At 39.8% G+C, this 24983-nt stretch overlaps 1 protein-coding gene across 2 annotated transcripts in view; it reads left to right on the top strand.

Moving 5' to 3' along the window:
* Positions 1–13921, top strand: part of syde2 (synapse defective 1, Rho GTPase, homolog 2 (C. elegans)) — a 49197-nt gene extending 35276 nt beyond the window's left edge. For both annotated transcript variants that reach the window (XM_078258472.1, XM_078258473.1), the window contains exons 6-8: positions 4773–4954; positions 5778–6009; positions 9810–13921. In XM_078258472.1, coding sequence (XP_078114598.1) covers positions 4773–4954; positions 5778–6009; positions 9810–10540 — 1145 coding nt within the window. In that variant the 3' untranslated portion in view covers positions 10541–13921. The remainder of the gene's footprint in view (positions 1–4772; positions 4955–5777; positions 6010–9809) is intronic.
* Positions 13922–24983: the final 11062 nt, after the last annotated feature.

Genomic DNA, 24983 nt, shown 5'->3' with positions numbered 1-24983 from the left:
TGTCTAGATGATCTGTCTCACAGCACATCCAAGGTCAGAGGCTCCACCATGCTTAAATTTCCATTTAAGGCAAAACAATGACAAATCAAGTGGTACCTCTGCATTTTAGTTGCACACTCGCTTTGCAGAGATAAGGGTGAAAACAATTTTTGCTTCCAGACAGTTTTTCCTGCGATGAAACAAGCAGATTATTATTATCTCAGGTACGTCTAAAGATTTACAACGGAAAGCCGAAGGATGTTCACAAAGCATTTCTGTGTAATCAGATTTAAAAATCAGCATGTCTAGAGGGGTATTAAGGAGAGAGAATGTATCTTGTGTTTATGTGTCCTTATCGCATTCTGCTCATACCAGATTTTATACCAAACCTGATGAAGATAAATGATAACAGAAGTGAATCAGAACTGAAAACAAACATGAAAACATGTCGGCACAGATCAGCTACGCTGGCTTAGAGGGCGCAGGGGACATGTTCATTTGCAGAGACATTTTATGAAGTTTTAAGTGCATGTTTGCCTGAAGCCGTGTTAAAGTCTGAACGTCTGGCCCTGCTGACCCTATAGCTGTCATTGTGTTGGTCTACCTGAGGTGGGAGGGCTGATATAGTGCACCACTGTGCTTGTTTTGGTATGACTTGTTTGTTTTTCTTCAGACAGAGCCACTACTGCCTGCCTCAGGAATGCACAGTATCTCTCTCTCTGTATCTGCGTGCGTGCGTGCGTGTGTGTGTGTGTGTGTGTGTGTGTCTGTGTGTGTCTGTCAGGATGTGTTGAATCTCAAGTTCTGAAGGGGCTTCAAAAGCAAGATAACAAAGTTGCCATTTTTTTCCTGTTAAGAAGGTAGCCAGCACAAACGGTACAATATGTATTATTATTATTTACCTTTTTTCAAGTATTTATTATATTTGTAGGGACAGATTCACAGCATTGAATAATCATCACAGTCAAATTAAAAATATAGCATTTACAGTCTAAGCCCATTTGTAATGCTCGTCGTGAGACTAGCTTTTGTGTAAAATACATTAACAGTGCAAAATAAAAAATACATCTGTAACTGCAACTGTAGAAAACACATTTAATACATATTATGAGAGAAATACCATAAAAGCAGTAACACGACTCTACAGTACAGAGGTGCTTTGAGCTAAATGTTAATGTCATCGTGCTTACTGTCGGTACGTGATCTGTGCTGCCTGCACGATCCGTTATGCGCATAAATACGTAGTACACTATTTGTATCACGCATGCGTTGAAACACTGTGCCAGGCGGCACAACTAGTGGCATATTTTTGTAGGCTGTATTTTATGTTATTCATTATGCAGTTCACGGTGCGTCTGTTTTATAAAGATATTTAAATTAAGTACTTATTGTCACTGATCCAAAACCGCATATCGATGTCCGTGTACTACACCTTGGCGATATTGTTATTTTTGTGACATGTAGTATGGGGATGTTGTGATGTTTTTAAATGTAGCTTACGCTATGCATTACTTACTATTAAGATTTAATAATCAGCACTAAGGGACAGCTGACTTTGGTAGTAACATCATTCATTTTGCAGGTAGTTGGTCATTAGTTTATGCATATTGGACAAATATGAATTTTGACCAAATTATGACTCTGATGAACAGTCAAGGAAACACCAAGTTATTATGATTCATCATATACAGAGTGTGAATATCTGTTCCAAATTTGATGGCAATCCATCCTCTAGTTGTAAATAAATTGCACTAAAAGTCCTGATAAGACCCTTTATAAGATTGCCTCGGTTTCAAGTCACATTAAATTATCCCAGCTATCTTTTTTGAGTTCTATGGAAACTTGCATAAATAAAAAGGAAGTAAAAGTAGTGGGGAATAAGTGATAAAAAGATGTCATACAGTTTCTATTATTTATACCCGTTGGAACTCTTTTTTGTGGTAGCTATTGGGATTGATGAGGTGTTTGATCAGTTCATGTAACAGTAGATCATCTCCCAATGACTGTTCTTATGTTCATGTAGCAGTTGGAAAGGAAGACCACATTTCAGTGTTTCGTCACCTAAAAACACTGACATTTAAGGTTCATTTTAAAACATTTGTCTGTTTACTTCATAAGATCATTGGGTGATAGAGCCACAATGCCAGTTAGGAATACACTGCAAAGCTTTAAGCTTCAGGCTCCCTTAAAGAGCAGACCGGGGATTTACAGGGATTAAAAAGTGAGCATGTTAAATTGTGCCCTCCATTCTCCTCACTGAGCGGATTTACGGTGAATCGTTAGTTCGCTGTAAATAGAAGGCAAGAGGCAAAACACCTTGGGTGTATAGGAGGGGAACAGTGATGTAGAAGTAATAAAGTAGGAGCTCCTATTTACAGCATCCTAATCAGAATCAGTTACAAAAGCTCAAGGGATTGTGTCACTATTTTGGGAATTTCTACAAACAGGATGGTCCTTGACATAGATGCATATGTCTTTTGACCTGCTTTTACACTCAAACATACTATTGTTCTGCTCTCTAGAATCAATCTATGGCAAGAATTGCTACACCATAGTGGTGCAAAGTGATTTTCTAATTATTCATCTTCTTACAGTTTATTGACACTTGCTATGCACCAAACATTATATAGCAACTATATATCCAGCTATTCAACTGATTGATGATAAGGCATGTTGGCTATACAGCAGATAAATATTAAAGTACCTATGTTAAAATAACAAATAGTAATGGCTTGGAGCAGACAATTATCAAACATTATGTTGTGTTTATAAGCAACGCATTTGTTTTTTATTTGGATCTCTTTTAGCTCATTGGATAATCTTCCAAGAGCCCACATTAAAAACATTTCAGCATACAACAATTCATAAACAAGTCAACACATAATTGTCGATCATCATTATCAACATATCCAGTGCATGGGTATGAGCTTAGAAAACAATGAGCTCAACTGAGTGCAGGAGACTGTAAACCATAAAACAAATAAACTTAGCTATTTAGGAGTAAACATACTGCTTTTGAGTGAAATACTGTATATCTCTACTGCAGCATTATAGCACATTGATACTGTCAAATACACAAAACCTGAACAGAGCCAAGACATTAAATGATAAACATGTTAGCACAAGCGCTTGGTGAGGAAGCAGCAATCTCTGGCATCTCAGTGGAAAATAAGCCTTTTGGAAAGAGTCGCCAGGGTCCATAGGTGTGGACAGCAAAGACAGGAAATCTCTTATTCTGGCTTGAAATGCATGTTTGAGCTTAACAGCTGATAAGATAAGTGGCAGAAACACTAGGTTGTGGAACACCAGCAGCCATAGCAGTATGACTTTACCTCAACAAAGCCATCTTGAAGCGACATGATTAGAGTGTTGGCAGGTGAGCTTGCTTCTGAAATGTTCAAGAAGCAGCAGCAAGTGTTTGCAGCAGCAGCATTGCAGAACAAAAGTGCTTAATTGCATTGAGTGTGTTGGATATTTGGATTCAGTGTGGGTGAATTAGTGGATGTTGAGTAAAAGTATTAGCCTACACATTTGGTTTGCAGCAGCACAACACAAGTTATCTGCTTGAACTGGCTCACAGGCTTCACTCTGCTTGTTGTTCGTTTTCTGTCATAAATTGGCCAACGTCAAGTCTGTCAAACATTTCTTTGTGAAGAACAATGCTGAATCTGTGAAGTTGTCTTTTAAAGTTGCATTTGGGACAGCAGACAACTATGGGTCCTTTGCATTTCTAAATGGTTTGATAACCAGCATGCTTCATTTGCAGGTCATTTTATCATTCTACTGACAGTAACCTATACGTCTTTTGAAATTATATTATATAGCGTTCCTCTTTACAGACATTCATGTGTAGTATTACTTTGGATCATAACCTATATTGCTGATTACACAGCCCCCAGCTGTCTCTGAAAACTGATCCAGCTTCATGCAGAGGGAAAAGAGAGCAGACACTCACCACAAAGAGCTGTCACATTGCCAAGCGCCTTTCTTATTCCCGTACTTTCTCCCCACCCCCCCCTTTTGCCTTTGATGAAAAGACATGCCAACGATATTTCAGGGGCTTAGTGGAGACAGACAGCGTGGGTTTCATGTTTTCCCATAGCTTTTGTTTGAACTACGGGAGGCTGAAGTCACAGGTGTGAATGCGCCGTCACAGACAACAGGCCCCCCAACACCACCACTTTTTGGCTGCCGAGTCACGCCAGACACCAGGCATCAGGTATCTCAGCAGACGCCACAGGGTCACCAGTGGAAACAATGGGACCTTAATTTGCAGCCAAGACCTTGCGCCAAGTTTAGTGGTTTAAAAGAGAGGAAACATGAAAGCTTTTCATTTCTCAATGACAACACTTCATAAAGATACAGTATTGTATACAGTTTGTAGTGATTTGTCAGGTAGAAAAGGTCTAATAATATGCTCATTTTCAGGTTCATGCTTGTATTTGGGGTTTCTACTAGAACATGTTTACATGCTTTAATTTCCCAAAAAAACACATTATTTTTCTCATACTGTCTGTCTGAATATACCTGTATTCACTTTCTGTCTGAAACGCTCCGTTTTAGCACCCGTCTCTTTAATGCTTCGATACTTTCACAGTATTTATACAGCACCTCAACCTGCTTTGTAATGATTATATTATTCGACCTTTAAAGCTGTCTGTTTTTAGTTCAAGTGTGGGAAAACGAATATGCTGCAAATAAGTCATCTACAGTTATTCACTGATACATTTAACATCAATTCACTACCTTGCGGCAGCAGTTTGCCTGATGCTCTATTCTCTTTCACTTCTCAGGCGTACTGAAGGACTACCTACGAGAGCTGCCCTACCCTCTGATCACCAAGAACCTGTATGAGGCAGTGTTGGAGTCCATGGCCACAAGGCCTTTGCGGATAGGAGCAGCGGGCTGCGAGAATGACCAGGCTGACTCAGAGCACACCGTCAGCCTGCTGGACAACCTGCCAGATGTGGAGAGGGTGAGGAAGACAAGCTGTACATCTCCCCGCTGGCTCTAAAAGTCATCACAGTGCTAGAATATTGTCACAGAAGTGGTTGTGAAAGGGATAATTGTGGCATAGATAATGATGGCCATGATAATAATGCTCCATATCACTACTGTTTAACTTCTATTACGTAGACTTTTACATCGGGGGGATATTAGTGGTGGCATACCGTCCACAAGCATGTACCAGTATAATTTTCTCTACACCAATTCACTGTCCACTATTTTCAGATTAATCATAAATGACACAAAATGAAAGTCTTTTTGAGGCAGATACCAATGTAAATATTTTAGAGTAATTAAAAATATTGGCCAATATTTTTTAATTTTTTTTAAATTTTTTTTAGAAATAGGTTTTTAGAAACCATTGCCCATTTTCCCCATGAGGAATAATAATGCGAAGGGCTCTCCTGCTTGAATTTCCCAAGCAGAGAAATCTAAATTTTCTGCTTTGTAACATTTATTGAATTCTATGTGTGCAAGTACAGCAATGTAGCATTATCTTAAAATATTGCTTTGTTTGCTAAAATCTTTTTGCATTTCTAGCTTTTTACTGCTACACATAGCTTGATGTAGATTTTGCAGTGCAGCTCTGTTTCTGCTAGTGGTATTACTACAACTACTAAGCATAATAATAACATAAGTCTTATTTGTCTGTGTTTGCACGTGTGTGTGTGTGTGTGTGTGTGTGTGTGTGTGTGTGTGTGTGTGTGTGTGTGTGTGTGTGTGTGTGTGTGTGTGTGTGTGTGTGTGTGTGTGTGTGTGTGTGTGTGTGTGTGTGTGTGTGTGTGCATCAGGTGACACTGCAGAAGCTTCTTGACCACCTGAAGTTGGTAGCGTCCTGCCAGGAAGTGAATAAGATGACATGTCAGAACCTGGCGGTGTGTTTTGGCCCGGTGCTGCTCAGCCAGCGTCAGGAGGCGTCCTGCCACACAAACCGAGTCTTCATTGACTCCGAGGAGTTGGCCAGCGCGCTGCACTTCAAAAAACACATCGAAGTCCTGCACTATCTGCTGCAGCTTTGGCCTGGTGAGCGATTGTTAAGTTAGTGAATAAATGTTATTTTTGCAGAATGTTTTCCTATGTTAGATATAGGTCTACCAGGTCATTTGGTTTGAAACACATTCTTTTTTCTTTTTACAATCACATAATATACATCAGTAAGTCTGTAAGTATATACCAGCCTCTTGCCCTGCATGCTCAAGGTCTTGTACAAATCAGTGCCAGCTCTGCGGTTCAGCTCTACAAAGGGCTGGGCTGCTTTGATCCTTGAGGTTATCCACCAGTGGCACAAGTACAGCTGATAGCCATTGGCCACCATCTGTTGGCTTCTCAGAGATGAAACTTTCCACAGAGTGCTTCATCACGGCAGACTGAGCCAATCCGAGCCAAGCCAGTAAGCCCCAATGTAAACCAAACTTTTGAGGCGTGGCGCCCTGCCTTAAGATAAATCACCAATCAAGGACAGACACCCAGTACCAGCTTCACTCACACACAGGTCTTCTGTCTGCCTGCACAGCTGCTCTCTGCCAGCTGCAGCTGTCTGCTCAGTGAGAGATATGAAGGGATCCAAAGATTTTTCAGGAGGCAGTCGAGAATGATTAAAAGAAAGAGCTGTAGGCAGGGGAACATTTGTATTAGTCACAGCAACTCATTTAATTTGATTGCATTTTAAATCTTGTGTTCACTACATCTCTAACCAATGTGTGAGCCACTCCGTGGCTGCTGTGGTGCAGTTTAAATCTTAGCTACTGACGGATATTAATCAAAACATTACACAATTCACAAGTGTGCTCTGCCTACACACAGGTTAGAAAAGATGAGTGTGAAAAAACATTACTGCTATAAGGACATAACCTTATTACTGTAGTTGACAGTTGTGTTTCTCTGTTGGTTATTAGCATTTTTATAAACATTGAGGTGAATGTTAAATATGCACATGTCATCAATCCAAAACTAAGCCTGCCTTCTGTATCTTAATTCAAAGAAAGTTGTTTTCCAGAGTGCAGTGATTTTCTTCGTCAGTGTGTCTCGAGGCACACATCTTTCAAAATTCACATGCGTGCTGTATTTTGAAAAAGTCTTTTCAAAGCTTTCCTAACATCACACTGGTCAGACTTTAACCCTGAAAGATTAAAAACCTCAGAGCCCTTCCCTGTAACCTGCAGCTTTAAACAGATGAAGAACTGACTATGTCTGGTCTGGCATCTAAATTTAACTGCATCCTCAGACACCCACATTAAACCAATTCTGTGTAAACTGCTGAAGTTGAGCACCCTCCACCCTCCTTTACATCAACTGGGGAAGAAACACACAGAGAGTAGGAGAATAAGTCGGCATCTGTGAATCCCCGTTATTGCAGGTAGTCTGGTGAAGTACAAGTGGAATTTCAAAAGAAGAAACAAAAAGTGCTAAGATGTTTTTCTTTTAGAGGATAGAACACAGATGTAGACAATAAGGGAGGGAGATGGGGTCAAGTGGTCTGAAGAAAACAGTTTTTATTCTTCAGTAGAAGCGTGCACTTGTTCTGCACTCCTGTCTGCAGCTGATGTCACACAGCTAGTGCCTATGATAATCTGTAATAACCTCAACAAAGCTCTCAGTCCAGGTTCAAGCCTTCTTTTACACCCTCAGTGCCATCTCCATTCTGGCCGCTTCCCCAGCTCAGAGCGTAGGATGCCTGGGCTATAATTAAAGACATTCCAGGCTTAACCTTAGACCTCAGCCCCTGAAGCTTTACCCTAACATTTCACAATCATTATGGCATATTTTCAGCCGCGTGATCACGCCTCTCACACACATACGCAACCCTCCAAGGCATTGTTGCTAAGGCCTCAAGTGTGCTTGTCTTTGGGCAAATGCAGGGGCATCTGACACTAAGTGACACTATTTACAGGTAGTGTGAGAGAGCATGAGCATATGTGTGCAGAAGTGTGTGTGTGTGTGTGTGTGTGTGTGTGTGTGTGTGTGTGTGTGTGTGTGTGTGTGTGTGAGGCTCTTGTTATTGTGCCTTGTACAGGGATAAGGGAGAAAATCGGCACATAGAAGCAGTATTTTTCTCTGCTTCATGCCTTAATTTTCTCTGCTGACAGCTAATAACTTAAATTGTCTCATCAGTGAATCATGTCTGAAATTAAATAACACGTTGTCTCTTAAAGGAGGATAATTTCTGTTTGTTTCAGGTGATAATTGCTTGAGTCTTTAGCCTCAGGAAAGTTGCAAGGCATGCAATTGCTGCACATAAATACTGTATCAGCATCTGCCACTCCTGATATATGAAATGGAGTCAACATGATTCATAATATAAATAAATAGTCATACGTTTTTGTAGCGATAACATTTGAATCCTCTTTCCTACCCCTATACAAAATACAATTATTTTTTGTTTATATTGTACCTCTTGTACATTATAGCCATAACTTTTAACATTTTTTTGTTTTTTGTTCCTTTTCAATCCAGTAAGGGAGAGCTAGCGGTGTCAACAAGTGTAGGTACACAGAGATAAAGACAGACAGGTAACCGGACTGGGCTGGTTGTGTTGGAGTGCTCGCTGTTCACTTTTGTTGTACAGTCAGATGATTCTTTCATAACGTCCAAACAGGGTTCCAGTTTAGTTAATTTTTAAGTTTGGTTTAGTCAACAGTTGATAACAAATAGTACAGAAGGATGGAATTAGAGTCACAGAGTGTGGTGGTGTGACTTCAGCATGTGTTTGTCTGACTTTAAACACAGCATGGCATGTTCGATTATTTTGGCAGGGTTTATATCAGGGCTCCCACAACTTAATGAATTTGTTGCTGGATTATCCAGATACCTGTGTTGCCCCGATAGAAGTTAATACAGATAAACATGTGGTCTCAGCTGTGTTACAAAAAAAGGATTGCCGTTTTCACAGCATGTTTTTAATGTGATTTTTAACCATGAAGTTACCCGAAGGGGGGACCAAAAGGGGGACCAAAGGGACAGTTCACACAAATTACAAAAAATATATATATTTTGTCCCTTACGCATTGTGATATCTTGCTCTGCAGATAGTTTTGGTTTTGTGCCTATGTTTTAAGATTCCTGGAATTTTGTTTGTAGCACTCAAAGCATTGACAATTTACAACAAAATAACTAAAGCAGCAATGTGACCGTCCATAATCAACACTCAGGATTATCCAAACCTCACTGTGAAGAGTTTTCACTTGAACTACTTTCTACCAAATAAATAGTTCCTATGAAAATCGGGTTGGTGGTCAAATTAGTGAGACATATATCTCAAAATATGGGCTAAAAAAAACATAAATATCTGCATGGATAGATGCCACGAGAGGTATATGAGAAAATCTTTTTTTTATTCTTTTGTAATTTGTGTGAACTAACCCTTTATTGAATTGAAACGTCTTTAATGTCCCCAAGGGGCAATTTGGTTCACAACAGGTAGCCAACACATACACATTCGCACAAAAACACATAAAAACATGAAATAATAAATAGATAAGAACATAAATACACATGCACACTATACTTGAAAAAAAATGTTTTAAACAAATATTTTGTAATTTTGGGAAATATTCTTTCCAAAGGGTAAATAAATTCCACCCCTAGCTGTCTCCCCCCTGCTTCCAGTCTTTATGCTAAGCTAAGCTAACCTGCTACTGGCTGTTGCCACATATTTAGAATACAGAGTAGTTTTAAGCTTCTCATTTAACTCTTGGCAAAGAAATCAAATAAGTGTATTTCCCAAAATGTGGAACCATTTCTTTAAGGATATTATTTCAAATGTTCTCTATACATCTGATTAACTCTGCCTGTCTTTTGCCTTTTTTTGTCATCTGCTTCTCCAGTTGTGGACCCACATGGCCAGTCCTCCTCCCAGCCCCCTGCAGCCTCTTTGGCTCCGGCCTCATCTGACCTGCTGTCAGCTCCTCCCATAAGGCGGAGAAAAGAGCGCCCCCAGGTCCTGAACCTCTCTGAAGCGGAGATGGCGGGCGTTCTGCGGCCCAAACCGGGACGCTTGGACAGCCCCAGCAACCGCTACGCCGGCGACTGGAGCGGCTGTGGCGAGAGCTACTTCCCTTGTGATATTCTGCTGCCTCCCAGCAAAGAGGAGGCGGACTATGACGACGTGCCCTCCGAGGATACAGAGGCAGCTGAGGAGGCCCAGAAGAAGCCTGAGGATACAGAGGAAGATAAGGGGCAGATGATCCCGAGCCCTGCGTCTGATCCTGCTGAGCAGGAGCAACCTCAGAGAGAGGAGGCGGTGAAGGAGGAAGAAAATGAGGAAGAGGATGAGGAGGAGGAGGAGGAGGAGGAGGAGGAGGAGAAGAAAGTAGAGAGTGATGCTTCAGGCAATGGGCAGAATATAGAGGACAAGGAGGAGGAGAGGGTGTGCGACCACATCCTCCCCCCCCGTCTGCCCAAAGAGCACACCTACCAGGCTTACATGAAGATCCAGGATATCAGCCCCGTGCTGAGCAACAGGGTCAACCTGAGAGACCTGCAGGAGAGCATCGACACTCTGATAGGAAACCTGGAGCGAGAGCTCAACAAGAACAAGGTCAACGTCGGATACTGACTTCTACTACAGTGACACACACACATATCCACTCACACACTCATAAGGACTGATGGGGTTTGAAGAAGACCTTCTTTACCGATTAAGGTGCTTCAGGATACAGCCACGGTGTTTCCATGGAGATCCTGTGATGTACGCGCGGTGCTGCTGTAAAAACCTAAAGGATGAGAAGATGTGTAACGGGGCACTTCTGGCGTTTGTACCTTACCCATAGACATTCCTTTCATTTTGTCGGCTGTCTTACTTTATGTCGTTGGTTTGTTTCAGTCCGGTTCTGTGTTCCATGTTGTTATTGTTGCTTCTCTTCTTATTAGAAGAACCCATTGACCCCTCAGGGGTTTAAAAGGTGCCTTAATTGTGTGAAGGTGGTACGTCAAGAGGAAAATCCACCCTGAAATAAAATGCATTCCCTCGTGTGATTTTGATAGTGTTGACAACCAACAGGATAACCTCTATGATGTTATGAAGAGTTGTTTCTACATCGAAAAAGGCTGCAGTATATTATGTTTTTGAGCAGGTACGAATCCACCCTGCGTACTATGGGGCTCTATTCATACAAACTTTTCAGCGGTAATACTGATGCCAACATTTGTGGAGCAAAGTTACTGAGACCTTTACATTGACCATTTTCATACCAAAATATACCAGTGCCAAGTATTTTGTTGGCAGGGTTCTGATGCAACATTTGGACATTGGACATTTCCACATCTATGCGGTGGTAGGAAAAAATAAGGGATGTATTGGGCCTTTCAACTGTTTCCAACAAAAATATGTAATTAGGTCATTACAATAATTTAAAAAATGTGCAAAGAAATCAAAACCATGTTGGTTCTACAGTCAAGACACACCATCTATCATTTTTGGCATTGGAAAAAAATATGTTATTTTATTGAACCAGAACATTAATCTCTAATGCTGAATGAAAAACCTCTGAGTTTTAAGCTTCGTCTTTTTTCGAGCATGTAAACAATGCTTAGTAACACAAAGCACGATCACGGGAGGAACGGGTGTACATTCTGTTTGAGGATGGATTTCCTTTTTTAAGGCAGCAGAGAGCTTTTCTATTGAGGTATGAAACACTAAATATTGTACAACAATAATGCACTTATGAGGCAGGCAGTAGTGTAGATTGTCATTTTACTTCATGCAGTAAATAATGTGGACTGTGGACTGAGTTGAGGATGAAACAGCCGCCACTGAAACCTCTTCTTAAAGATAATTAAGAATATGGCTTAAAATGTATTTACGTTCTGCTTTGTTTGACATGTTTAGACACCCATGTACAGGCATACCCACACCTGTCAGAATTGGATACAAGATAAGATTTATAACTTATTAATAATAGTAATAATCTGATCTCTGTTAACGGAAAGGTGTACAGTAGAGATGTATTTGATCTTAAGCAGGAAACTAAAAACAGAAAATGTGTTATATGTGGCATCATATTCACTTTAAGCCTGAGAGAATAGTCCAACCTTTGGGAAATTACCTTATTCACTTTCTTGCCGAGAGTTGATGAGAAGATTGATAGCCTACCACTCTTGTGTTTGTATATATAAGATTTTTAGCTTAGCATTAAAGACTGGAAGCAAGGGGAAACAGCTAGCCTAATTCTGGCCGAAGGTAAAACAAGTAACAAGTTACCAGCACTTCTAAAACTCACTAATTAACACATTACATTGTGTTTATTTAATCTTTGCGTTTGCTCAAGGTCTTTATGCTATGCTAATATTAGCTAACGTCTATCAAATCTTCTACCTCTCTGCAAAAATAGCAAATAAGCATATTTTCTCAAGATGTCAAACTATTCCTTTAAATGCCACCAACCAGTCACCTTTCTGCTTCTCCCAGCTTTTTTACAAAACCGTGAAATAGACACCGAAATGTGAAATGCACAATTTTAAGAGCAGCAGTGGGAACTGTTAGCAGAGGGCTTCAGTTAGTAAGACTTAGCTAGCTGCCTAAATCGACAAAGGACCTTTTCAGCAATCCAGGGATTCAGATTGATCAGTATTTAACCTATATGTATATGTATATAATTATATAAATGTATTCGGAGTATATTATTTTTTACAGCTTCTATTTCAATGGCGTATTTAAATACTTCTGATGACCTCGTAGTGTTGTAGTAATAGTGGCTTTTCCTCCCTTCAAGCTACCTGTACACATCTTAATGTGCTGGACTAATGGTACAACTTTAGCTGTAAAATATATGATAAAATCGTGCTCTTGCGGAAAAAGTGATATTGTTATTTTTATTGCATTGTGTATATATTTGACATTGTTTTGTGACTCTGTTGGACTAAGCTGTGTATATGGATATTGTATTTTTTTTTAAGGTACTGAACGTTGCATGGTCAAAAGCTTTACTGACATTAACAAGGCTCCTTCCCATCTGCCTTTGTATTTGATATTTATGTGTAAAAAAGACTTATTTTGTAATGTATGCTTGTTTGTTCATCACGCTGTTCCTCCGTTAGACAGATGATTTCACTGGTCAAGCTTTTCTCCAGAGGATTTAAAGGCAAACAGTGATTCGGTTTGGGACACTTCCAAATTGTACAAATATACAGTATTTTCACCGTTATCATTGAATTTAGCCATTTATTTCCACTATTAAAATTTTGCTTTTTCTAAAAATATGACTTTGATAAAAAATATGACATTTTCAACTGTGAAACCCAGATGCAGAATTAAACACTTGATTGAAGGAAGATACATTAGATTGGGCTTGAAGATGGACAATTGATGTAGAGTTTTCAGTTATTGGTACATTTTTCATTTTATTTGTTATTCCACACCCCACCCTCCAGCATGCTTCTGTTCACAGTCCTGCTGCTTCATGGTGGTGAAGCTGTGGCTGCTGCTGTCAGTCTGAGCGGGTCCGGCGAAAGTGAGTTTCAGCAGGGTTCCTTTCAAACCATCTGTCTGCCTGGGCAACACAAAAACAACCAGGGCCTAATTTACAGCATAGAAACCAAATGGAGAGCATCACTTAGATTATCCTTTCAAATTGCCGGCAAACACTTCTAAGATTCAATTTGACTGAGATGTTTTTTTTTATGATGAGGCCATGTGAGTGATGCTCAAAGAAATGCACTCTTTCTGTTGTTTTCCAAAGCTGTGGCTACATATTAGGTACTCTTCCTCTCTGTTTTAGCATATGCTCAGCTACCGCCTTGTCACCTCTCTTCTACATAATATATATCTGCAAACACCTGCATCATTTTTGTGTGTGAACATTTTTGAGGGTTAATCGTTGTGTTTTGTCCTCTGGAGAAAAAATGTCACATGGAAAGCATCACTAAACAAAACAGAAAAGTGCTTTTTATTGATCCTAAGAAATGTATGGTCATAATAAAGTATATTATTTTACATTCACATGGTTCTCTGTTCTCTGTTTTTGGCAGAGACACAAAGTCCATCATTGGATTCAGCTATAATCTGCCTAGGATACAATTGAGCTTTCATCTCAGAGACATTTCCTCATTTTTACTACATAATTAATACATTTTCCACCACACAGTCAGGGTTTAAGTTGCAATATCACAGTCTTTGGTGTATTTTGCCCCCAACGTCTCCTCCCAGGCAGCGTGGCAATGGTTATGTTTAGGGTTAAGGTTAGCGTTAGCTGCCTGTAAGGCGCTGTTGGAGGCAAAAAACACCATCAAGCCAATATTACCTTGAATGACCAGAACTAAAAGCTCATTACAGCAACACTACTTTTAGCTGCAGCTGTAGTTCCAATGAGACAACCTGTAGGGGGACTGATGTGGGAAAAGTTACATAGTGTTGCTTTAAAACTCGACCTTGACCTAAAGCTCCGTTAACACTGGAATGGGATTTCACAGATCTGATTATGCAGCTTTCTAAACAAAGAAAACAAAATGTTTCATTTTTAGTGCACAGTTAACATTGTCTGACTCCTACGCACATAGACAACCCTGGAATTCATTCATAAAAAAACTTTGTTGTGAAAATCTCTATATAAACACATATGGTATTCTACATGTGGCCCAAAAATCATATCACTCTTGTTTAAATGACTTGACACTGCAGCCGCATTTCCCAAACCATTCTAAACTTTGTTTTATTAAAAACCAATGGGAAAATCTTAACTTCAGGAAAATGGTCTCTGTGTTATTTTTTGAAGATTTATCTCTTTGCTGTGGTAGCATTGTGAGCCAGCCTCAGCAGAGAACAGATAAATAAGTTGGGGAATTGCCCTTGTTGGCTTGTGGGAATCTCCCAAAACGACTTCCAGCTTCAGGGACATTCCCAGCATGCAGCTGCATTTAGCCATCCAGTAAAATCCACACTATACACTTTTACTGTGGCTAAAAAAGCAACATTACCAGAAGCATTTGTGACACAATAAACCTAAACCTAGAGCAATGTGTAGACTCCTAAGCAGTTTGCTGAAACAGTTAAATGTAATTTTAAGTATCTTTCCAAAATGAGATCTAAAACCAGGACCATGAAAGTACCTGCGCCCAAATGGCTCCAGCTGAGGTGATACATATCTCTGGCAGCTAGCATGAGAAGTCAGAGCAGCCGCGGGCCTTTCAGCACTAAATGGTTTCAAGCCTTGTTTGATGTCACTACTGTAGGTTCATGTAATGTTTTTAAGGCTGCCTTGAACAGATATGAGAAAGATCTAGGGTACAGAATGTACACATACCTGCCTGCACCCTGAAGCCCTTTTTTTATATCCCCACTGAAGTTAAGGAAAAAAATACATCTACTGTACTGTATTATATCATTCAGACTGGAATTGTGTGGCGATGGTGCCAAATATTTAACTGACAAATTAAACAGAGTTTAGTTATTTTGGGTCTTTTCACGATGAACAATAATTCACTCTGACAATGAGTAATATTTACTAATAACATCTGGAAAAGGACTCAGGTGCCTATTTGTAAAGTAATCCATGTTTGACTTGCATAGCAGTTCTCTCAGCCCCAATAAAAGCAAGAGTGAAATCCCATATGAAGACAGTGGTAGACATAATAACAACGGCGCCTGTTTGGATAGTCAGGGTCGCCACTTGATATCAGGCCATCTGTCTGGAGAAAACTGAACTGAACTTTTGTTCATTTCTAATTTGGAAGCAACAAGAGATATGGGTGTCTTCAGGTAAACATCCTTTACAGCCACCTGCATGTGAAACCAGACCTTTTCGCCCCTTCTTCTTCTTCTTCTTCTTCTTCTTCTTCTTCTTCTTCTTCTTCTTCTTCTTCTTCTTCTTCTTCTTCTTCTTCTTCTTCTTCTTCTTCTTCTTCTTCTTCTTCTTCTTCTTCTTCTTCTTCTTCTTCTCACTCCTGTTACTTAATCTATGCTGAACTGTGAGTCAGTATCATTGCTGCAAGTCAACCAGCCAACCACAAAAACACACAGCCTTTGTTTTAGACTTTTCTCCCCCGGTAGTATAGTGTTAACGTGATAATAAAGGTTTGGGGCGATTGGACCTTTATGTGACATTAAAGTAAAGCAGTTGATGATGATTTTAGTCAAACTAAAATAACTGATGTATCAAGATTTATTGTGTTAAACTACAGTATTTCATGGCAGCAACATGTAGTCAGCTGCAGTAATCACATCCGAAGGAAGCAAGGACAGTCATCAGTGCATGCTATTTTTATATTACTTACTGTTTCCCATGATGTGGAAATGTTTGCTCTCTCAGCTCCAGGTTTACCAAGAAGTGGTATGCAAAGTGAACAGTCTCAGAACACCCAAATACTGACAAAGAAGGAGAAGGCGCTTCAGATAAAAAAATCAAGGATCCATTTATTTCATATCCAGAAGGTGACAAAGAGTAAAAGAATATATAAATGTGTGTGTGTGTGTGTGTGTGTGTGTGTGTGTGTGTGTGTGTGTGTGTGTGTGTGTGTGTAAGTATATACATGTATTGTCTATGTATTTATTAAGATACACTTTTTGACCAAAATTAGTCAATTCAAAACACCTTCTTTGCTTCTGTGCCTTTAACCACCTTCCTCCCGATTGGCCTTTGCTGTTTGTTAATTATTTAAGTTGGTAGAGTTAAAAGGTCTGTACGTTGTGTTGACAGCAGTCTTATCACAACTTCCTGGCTCTTTCTTTCAAATAGGAAAATTTGTGACTAATATTTCTATTAATACAGTACAATCTGGGCTTTAAAACCTTGTTTTTTGGGGCTTTTAATACTTCCTTTGTTATCTCCAGAGGAATAAATGTATCTTGTTCTTAGGCCAGCATGAGAGTCAGTCACAAACATGGTGTGCATTCTGGTCTTCGGATTCAATCATGGCTTTATGTGCATAACAAGGATTACCACAGTGTCATTAGGTACAAATTACAAAGTCATATTCAGCACGTTCAGTCCTTTTGTACATCTTTCATTGGACGTGTTCTGAGAGGCTCAGGTTGGTTAATGTTCTCCAATACATACTACCCACTCACTCCTTAAAAACATGGACGAAACTAAGCCTAGGTAATTGCTGGGAACCTTTACGCTGTGACCCTGGGCACACATTCCATACATGCAGTGCCCTTCAATAGGAGGGTTATTGAACACATTTTACCAAGGTCCAAAACTTTCTGATGTGTTTTTTTGGGGGGGTCTTTTGTTCCTCTACAGTCCAGCCCCTGTACTTGGCAGCTCATCTGAGGGCCTTAGGGCAGATCTCTTGACGCACCGCTGACAGATCCGCCTGTTCTGGACCGCGGTGATGATGAGAGAGCAGACCAGAGGAAAGGGGGGGGGCGTGGGGGGGAGATGAGGAGAGAGCTAGAGGTGAAAGTGAAGAATGGGGGGAAGGAGAACACAGAGGAGCGGTGCTTCAGATCCTCAGGGACCGGGCCTCACACAACGTAGGCCCTTTCCTCCGTGCTCCCTGACTCTGCCCTCCTCCTCCACCTCCATTGCTCTGTCACTCAGGACTAGACTATTTCATTTTAATAAGGCTAATCTCTCCTAGAAGTAAGCTGCTCATCACCTCTCCCCCTCCTGCTCCTTCAGACGAGAGCAATCTCCTTTCAGTGTGAGGACAGGATGAGGGTGAGGGTTTACTCTGCTTGATAGGAGAGAAAAATGTGAAAGATGAGACTGAAAAGAGGCCTTGACAGCTGCTGTGGCCCAAATCTTCCTCCATGGTTTGATAAACTTGCAGGTGGCACACCTTTTGTAGTGATTCATCCTCTAACCAGCCTGTAACATCATGCTGAAATGAGGCGCAGTGATAACTTTGTTCTCTGCAGAGGAAATGGAGTGACACAGTTGGTATTTTAGTTTATGCTATCGCCTGCCTCCTGTCAGCAGAGCACTCTCCAGCTGTCAGCAGTAAAACTTAGTTTGCCTGCTGCTTGAAAAGTCTCCTTGATTCTGACTGACTACTAGCTAGCCTCTTTTTTTTATAGTTTTGGGAAATATGCTCATTTGCATTTTTTTCTGAGAGTTAGATGAGAAAAACGATACCACATGTCTGTAGGATAGATAAGAAGCTACAGCCAGCAGCCGGTTACCATAGCTTAGCACAAAGGCCTTACTCCACAACGCTGTGGCGATAGGTCTGGCAATGCGAAAACAATACGAAAACTTCATATTCAACAGACTGACATGAGAGTGGTATCAATCTTCTCATATAGCTCTCACAAGAAAGCAAATAAGCACACTTCTGAATATGTGGAACTCTTCTCTCGACCAAAACTTTCCCTAAAAATTCACTCTCAAAATTCACAGAATTTCATACTGTGGATCTATGTGTGAACTTCCAACCAACAAATTAACTTTATTTCATGGAAGCAAAGTTATGTACAAAATATGTCTTTGGTTACACTTCCGTTCAATCACTGTCTGTTTGTCATCACTGATGATGATGTATGTTAAAAAAGACAGTTCAAAGTTTCCATAGGAAAAGCCTTAAGGGTTTTCCATATCTTTGCTCTGATAGACTGATAGTTTAGATGACAGATCCCACTCTGAAGGCGCTGCATCCTGGTCTGGGTTTATGCCAAGATACCGTATGAAAAACGTCTCAATATGCACCTGAACCTGAATTCCTCTGGTAAAAATATTGTGAATATTTCCTCACTGAAGGGCCTTCTTTTGATGAGGCTCAGGCGGCAGAGCATCAGTCGTTCATGCTGCCTGTCACAGCAGGGTTGAGGGAGAATCTCCGGCCTGAGAGGAAGTCCTTGCTCAGAACAATAACAAACTTTATTTTTGTACAACTACTTTACAAAAGAACATATAAACAAGGGCAGTATAATATATAAACTAATTATTAAAAGTGGAAACATCCAAAATAGCACACTCATCTATAATATAGTTATAGGCCTATATAGAGTAACTAGAAATGCAGAAAATGCTTGAGAATGCTGAAAAGGTAAATTGCCAAAGCTAAACTGGATTGCTGGCATAATTGCGTAAGAAGAAGGTGAAGTACTGAGAATGGTTGGAAACGTGGGAATGGTTTAAATAGTATGAATTTCATTGAAATGCTGAATAATACCAATAATGTAAAATAAAAAAAGTCATAGAATAGTTTATCGGGTTAAAGATCATGAAAAAGACATAGTATAGTATGTCAAAAAAAGTCGTAGTATAGTATGTCGAAAAAAGTCATAGAATAGTATGTTGAAAAAAGACATAGTATAGTATGTTGAAAAAAGTGATAAAAAAAAGTCATAGTATAGAATATCGAAAAAAAATCATAGTGTAGTATATCAAAAATGGTTAAAAAAAGTAAAACTATAGTACATCGAACAAAGTCATAAAAAAGTAATTGTATAGTATGTATACAAAAAAAGTCATAAAAAGACAATATAGCATTTCGGAGTATGGTATGTTATGTAAAGTCATAGTATAGTCTGTCGAAAAAAGTGACAAAAAAAGTGATAGTATAGTATGTGAAAAACGTCATAGTATTGCATGTTGAAAAAAGTGATAAAAAAAGACATAGTATAGTATGTTGGAAAAAAAAAGTCATCATATAGTTTGTCAAAAAATTTATGAAAACATCATAGGATAGTGTGTCAAAAAAGTCATACAACAGCATTTTGAAAAAAGTGATGAAAAGTCATAGTATAGTATATCAAAAAAACTGTTAAAAAAGTCATAGTATAGTATGTTGAAAAAAGTGATTAAAAATAGCATTTTGAAAAAAGTGATAAAAAGTCATAGTATAGTGTGTCGAAAAAAGTCATAAAAAAGCCATAGTATAAGTATGTCTTAAAAAAGTCATAAAAAGTCATAATATAGCATTTGGGAAAAAAGTGAAAGTGATTAAAAAAAACCTCATTATGTAGTATGTCGTAAAAAGTGATAAAAAGTCATAGTATAGTATGATGAAAAAGGTCATAGTACAGTATATAAAAAAATTGTAAAAAAAAGTAAAAGTATAGTATGTCCATAAAAGTCATAGAAAAAGTCATAGTATAGTATATTAAAGAAATTGTAAAAAAAAGTCATAGTATAGTATATCGAAAAAGTTATACAATAGCATGTCGAAAAAAGTGATAAAAAGTCATAGTATAGTATAGTATGTCAAAAAAAAAAAGTCATAAAAAGTCATGATATAGCATTTTGGAAAAAAGTTATTGAAAGTGTTAAAAAAAAGTCATTAGTCATTATATGACTTATTATGTCCAAAAAAGTGATAAAAAAGTCCTAGTATAGTATGATGAAAAAGGTCATAGTACAGTATATCAAAAAAATGGTAAAAAAGTCAAAGTATAGTATGTCTTAAAAAAAAGTCATAAAAAGTCATAATATAGCATTTTGGAAAAAAGTTAGTTGAATGATAAAAAAAAATCATCATATAGTATGTCGGAAAAAGTGACAAAAAAAGTCATAGTAGGGGGCCTGGATAGCTCACCTGCTAGAGCGGGCTCCCATAAATAGAGGTTTACTCCTTGACGCAGCGGCCGCGGGTTCAACTCCGACCTGTAGCCTTTGCAGTATGTCACTCCGCCTCTCTCTCCCCTTTCATATCTAATAACTGTTCAAATAAAGGCCTAAAATGCCCAAAAATAAAATAAAAGAAAAAAGTCATAGTATAGTATGTTGAAAAAAATTATAAAAAAAAGTCATAGTATAGTATGTCAAAAAAAGTAATGAAAAAGTATTGTATAGTATATCGAAAAAGGTCATAGTATAGTATTTCAAAAAAATGGTAAAAAAGTCAAAGTATAGTATATCTAAAAAAAAGTCATAATACAAGTCATAATATAGCATGTTATAGCATATCTAGCGTTACAACATCAATAGACAATATGCAGGACTGCATAACAATGCAGGATGTTAAAATACTGTGAAAAATGAATGAATCACTAGGAAATTCTGAGAATTTGTGTACTTGGTTAAGACAAAATAGAGATGCCTGTAACGTATTTTCACAAATATCAATAAATTACAAACTGATGTTAAAAGAAATTGCATTGACTGCAATGGCGTTGATGAGGACACAATTCAAACATTTTTGCACACTAAATCTAAATCAGTGACCTCTAAATGTTGTGATTTCTTTCCATAAACATCAAAGATTTAGTTTGGAAGAAATTGCAGTATTTGTCTACACTACTATATGCAGTAAAATGTTGTAATGCACTCTGGGCTCTATTTTTGATATAAAAAATCGGAATAATGTCGCAAAAAGTGATAGTATAGTATATAGAAAAAAGTGATCAGTCAAAAAGTCATGAGTCATAAGTAGTACATGCATATTTTAAGGGCCTAAATGTACTTCCATACGTTATTGAATTGCTTCGTCTTATTATTATCCTTAAATAATGTCTCAAAGATGAATTGTTTTTCAACAGTAGATTTTCTATCAGTAGATAGAATTGCTCAGAAAGCCGACTTACTCTGCTGATGAATACTGTAAGATACTGTCTAGTTTTGTCAAACTGTACTGTACTTTTACATTTTCTACTCTTGACTAATCACAGGACAAACACAAACACAAACACACACACACACACACACACACACACACACACACACACACACACACACACACACACTCACACACATGATTGGTACATTGAGTTGGAGCTGGTAAAAATGACAAGAATTCAAACTGTTGAGAGCTTTCAAATTAGAAAAGGAGTCAAGAGGGAACATTCCACAGCAGTGCCCTGGTCACCTGATCTCTTATGAGGTCAAGGATCAACTAATGAAACCTACCGACAGCCTCTTAGAGGGTTTAAAGAAAAACGTCTTTTACACTTTACAGCAAACATACATAGCCTGACGATTAAACCGGGGATCATTTTAGCAACCGGCTGCTTTGATGTCAAAGGAAGGTGCTGAGGAAACTGTTTGTTTGTTTTTTAACTGGATGCAAATGTGCTGTTCTGATGGACAAGAAAAGAATTAGAAACATGTCTGAACAATCATTTCCTCAGAGGCAACCACTTATTCCTTCTCCTGCAGGACCTGTGACGTTGTGTGTTTGTGTATCTCGCCCTCTGCAGCTGGGGTTTAACTTAGATGGCTATGTGTGAAATGTGCAGAGTGCCCCATGTTGGGAGATTTAGGCAGCAGACCCTCACTCCACCCCACCACACCTAACACCCTCCCCAGCAGGAGCAGCTAAGAGGCCAGCCAGAACAATGCCAAGGCAATGGCTTAATTCGCCAGGCCAGATGTACAGTCCCTCCTGCCCAGCACCTGCTCACATTGTTTCCCAGGATTTGGCTTGAAAACTTTGAAGAATTGGTGATAAAAATTGGACGGCAGGCAATACCCTTCATGCTGGGGGGGCTGTGCTGTTGCTCATTGTCCAAAAACATTAAAGAAGTGTGAGTGCTAAGCAGCAGAGATTATAACCTGCAAACATCTCTGCATGTCTGTGGAACTTAAAATGCCACGGGTGTTTACGTTGCATGCGAGCTTACTCAATTGCACAACATTCTTTGCATCAGAAAACAATAACCAGCAGCCGTGTGTGTGTGTGTGTGTGTGTGTGTGTTTTGGTTTGTAGAAGGCACATTCCTGAGCTGGCCTGGGAGAAAGTGAGAGGCTCCACAGACGAGAGAGGGACTGCAAAACAGAATTCCCAGAGAGGTTTGAGACTGGAGAGCAGAAGCCCCCTTTGTCACCGCGGCCTTGTTGGTGCCTCAGGGGCCATATGGACGCCTGCCTCTGTGCACCCTCACATCAGCCCATTCTTGACACCCCCCCCCCCCCCCACCCACCGTCCACGTGAATGAGTCATGGCCAGAGTGAAGTCGTCCACAGCTCACTTCTCTAGAGGGGAACCCACTCTGTTTTCCATCTCTTGCCATCTTCTTTTTCTTCTCTCTCACTCTCTCCTTCCCCCTCTCACCCAACATTCAACCATTTGTATTGCTGTTGTTCATCTGTTCTCGCAGTCCTCTCTCTTAGCTCTCTTTCCTTTTGAGGCATCTCAGACACAGAGTGAAAACCTGGCAATAGCTGCCCTATATTATGCAGCGACCCCCGTCCCCCCGTCCCCCCAGCCTCTTTTCTGGCAGGATACCGGCTGTCAGTTGTGACTATAGGTTTGCTGTGCTGCTCTTGACCTGAGGTGGACCCTGGCGTCCTTATTTTATCCCCATGAAGGAGCGAAACTAATGGAGTCCAGAGAGCTGGAGAGGTACTCGTTGCAACATATTGCAAAGGCAAGCAGAATTCTCAGAAATGTTGTGAACAATGTGACAGAAGTAAACGTTTCACTTAGGAAAACATTTCCAGTGTTGAAAGCGTCTAACTGAAATTAATGACACCACACTTTTTTTTTAGCTGCAGAGCTACTTGTCGCTGTGAACAGTACTCCACTGCTCCCTCCTCCTGAGTTTCAAGGCCACTCATTCAGGTGCAGTGCCACTGCAATGTCAAAACAGTCAAGTCTCACAAGTGATTGGACAGCAGCTAGTCAGCACTATATACAGGCAAAAACAAATTGAAAAATAATAACATAGGAATTCTCTCATTAGAATGACTGGAGTCACATTAATAAAATGGTCAATGTAGCAGGCTGCTTCAAATCTACAGGTGACGTGACCACTGCTAAGATTATGAAGTCACAGCAGCATGTGAGAGCAGCAAAACAAGCTGTTCACCCAACAGTAGTCTACATCCACAACCTTCCACTTCCGGGATTGCTCCGTTACTGCCGGACATTCGGCCGTATGTCCTTCTTTTCGGCCGGATGCCCGTCACCTTCAGCTCTCTTTGTGTTGGCATTCTAAACTCCGGTGGATTTACGAGGACTATGGTTAACTGCTCCTCAGATCTCTGCAGGGTAAATCCAGACAGCTAGCTAGACTATCTGTCCAATCTGCGTTTTCTGTTGCACGACTAAAACAACCTTTGAATGTCCACGTTCCACCAAAACAAGTTTCTTCCCGAGGCAAATTTTCTCTATCTCAAGATGCCAGACTGTAGCCTGGCTCCGCCCTCCTACTTACTTCCGCTCAATTTTCATTTCCCTTCAGTACTCCGTCTGGGTTTGCGGTATATTCTTGGGTTTTTTCCGGTCAAATATTTGTAGGTCCAATCAGCGAACAGAGGGAGTGGCTGAGAATGATGACGTTGAGGACGTGCACTAGAAAGATGCGAGCTAAGCCATTCGGTCCGTTGTGGCAGCAACGCTGCCGAGTATCCAGAAGTTAAAGCCCGAGCAAGAACAATCTTTGCTGAGCTGTGTTGGTGGCCATGATGTTGTGGCCCTCCTCCCCACGGGGTTTGGGAGAAGTTAGATTTTCCAGCTCGCTCCGTTAGTGGTGAAGGAGTAGACTAAGGCTAATGCTAGTGATGCTAATGCTAAATATAAGCCGATAGTTGTTGTCGGTCACCCCTCGTTGCATATGTGCATGACATACGTCACGTATGACTCTCTGTACAAATGAAATGTACGAGAGTCTGGTAGGACCAGGCTAGCCAGACTGAGTGGAAAACTGGAGCTCGCGAGATCAGGACAGTCTCACGAGGCTAGGCCACCTTGCCAATATTCACTCATCTTTGAACTCTGTTTTGGTCTTCTAAAGGAAATATCTGTCTCCTTAGCTGCTCCACATTGCTAGCACCAGCTAGTTGCAAACTTTTTTTTCTATTAGCTGTTTGCTGCTAAGGATGTTGTTTACAGAGGGTTTTTAGAGCTTTTTTGTTGAAAACCTGCTGTAGATGAAAGCACGGTAGATGAGAGTGGTGAGACTGAACCAAAACAGTAAAGGGTTATGGGCCATAAAAGAGCTGAAAGACTTCCTCCGTTACTACAAATGAGTCCTTTCACATTACGCAGTCATTGCACCCATTGTTTATATAAGAATATTGATTAGTGCAGCTTTACGAATGTGGTCCAGTCATGTTTTTCCCCAAATAAAAAATTCTGAAAATCATCTGAATGATTTACAGAAAGTTGTACATACTATTATTTTTCTCGCCCACTCCAACTGATTGATGATTGGAGACTAACAGCTTATGCATTATGGG

The sequence above is a fragment of the Sander vitreus genome, chromosome 9 (assembly GCF_031162955.1).
Source record: "Sander vitreus isolate 19-12246 chromosome 9, sanVit1, whole genome shotgun sequence".
NCBI lineage: Eukaryota > Metazoa > Chordata > Actinopteri > Perciformes > Percidae > Sander > Sander vitreus.
This window is presented reverse-complemented; position numbering and strand designations above follow the sequence as displayed.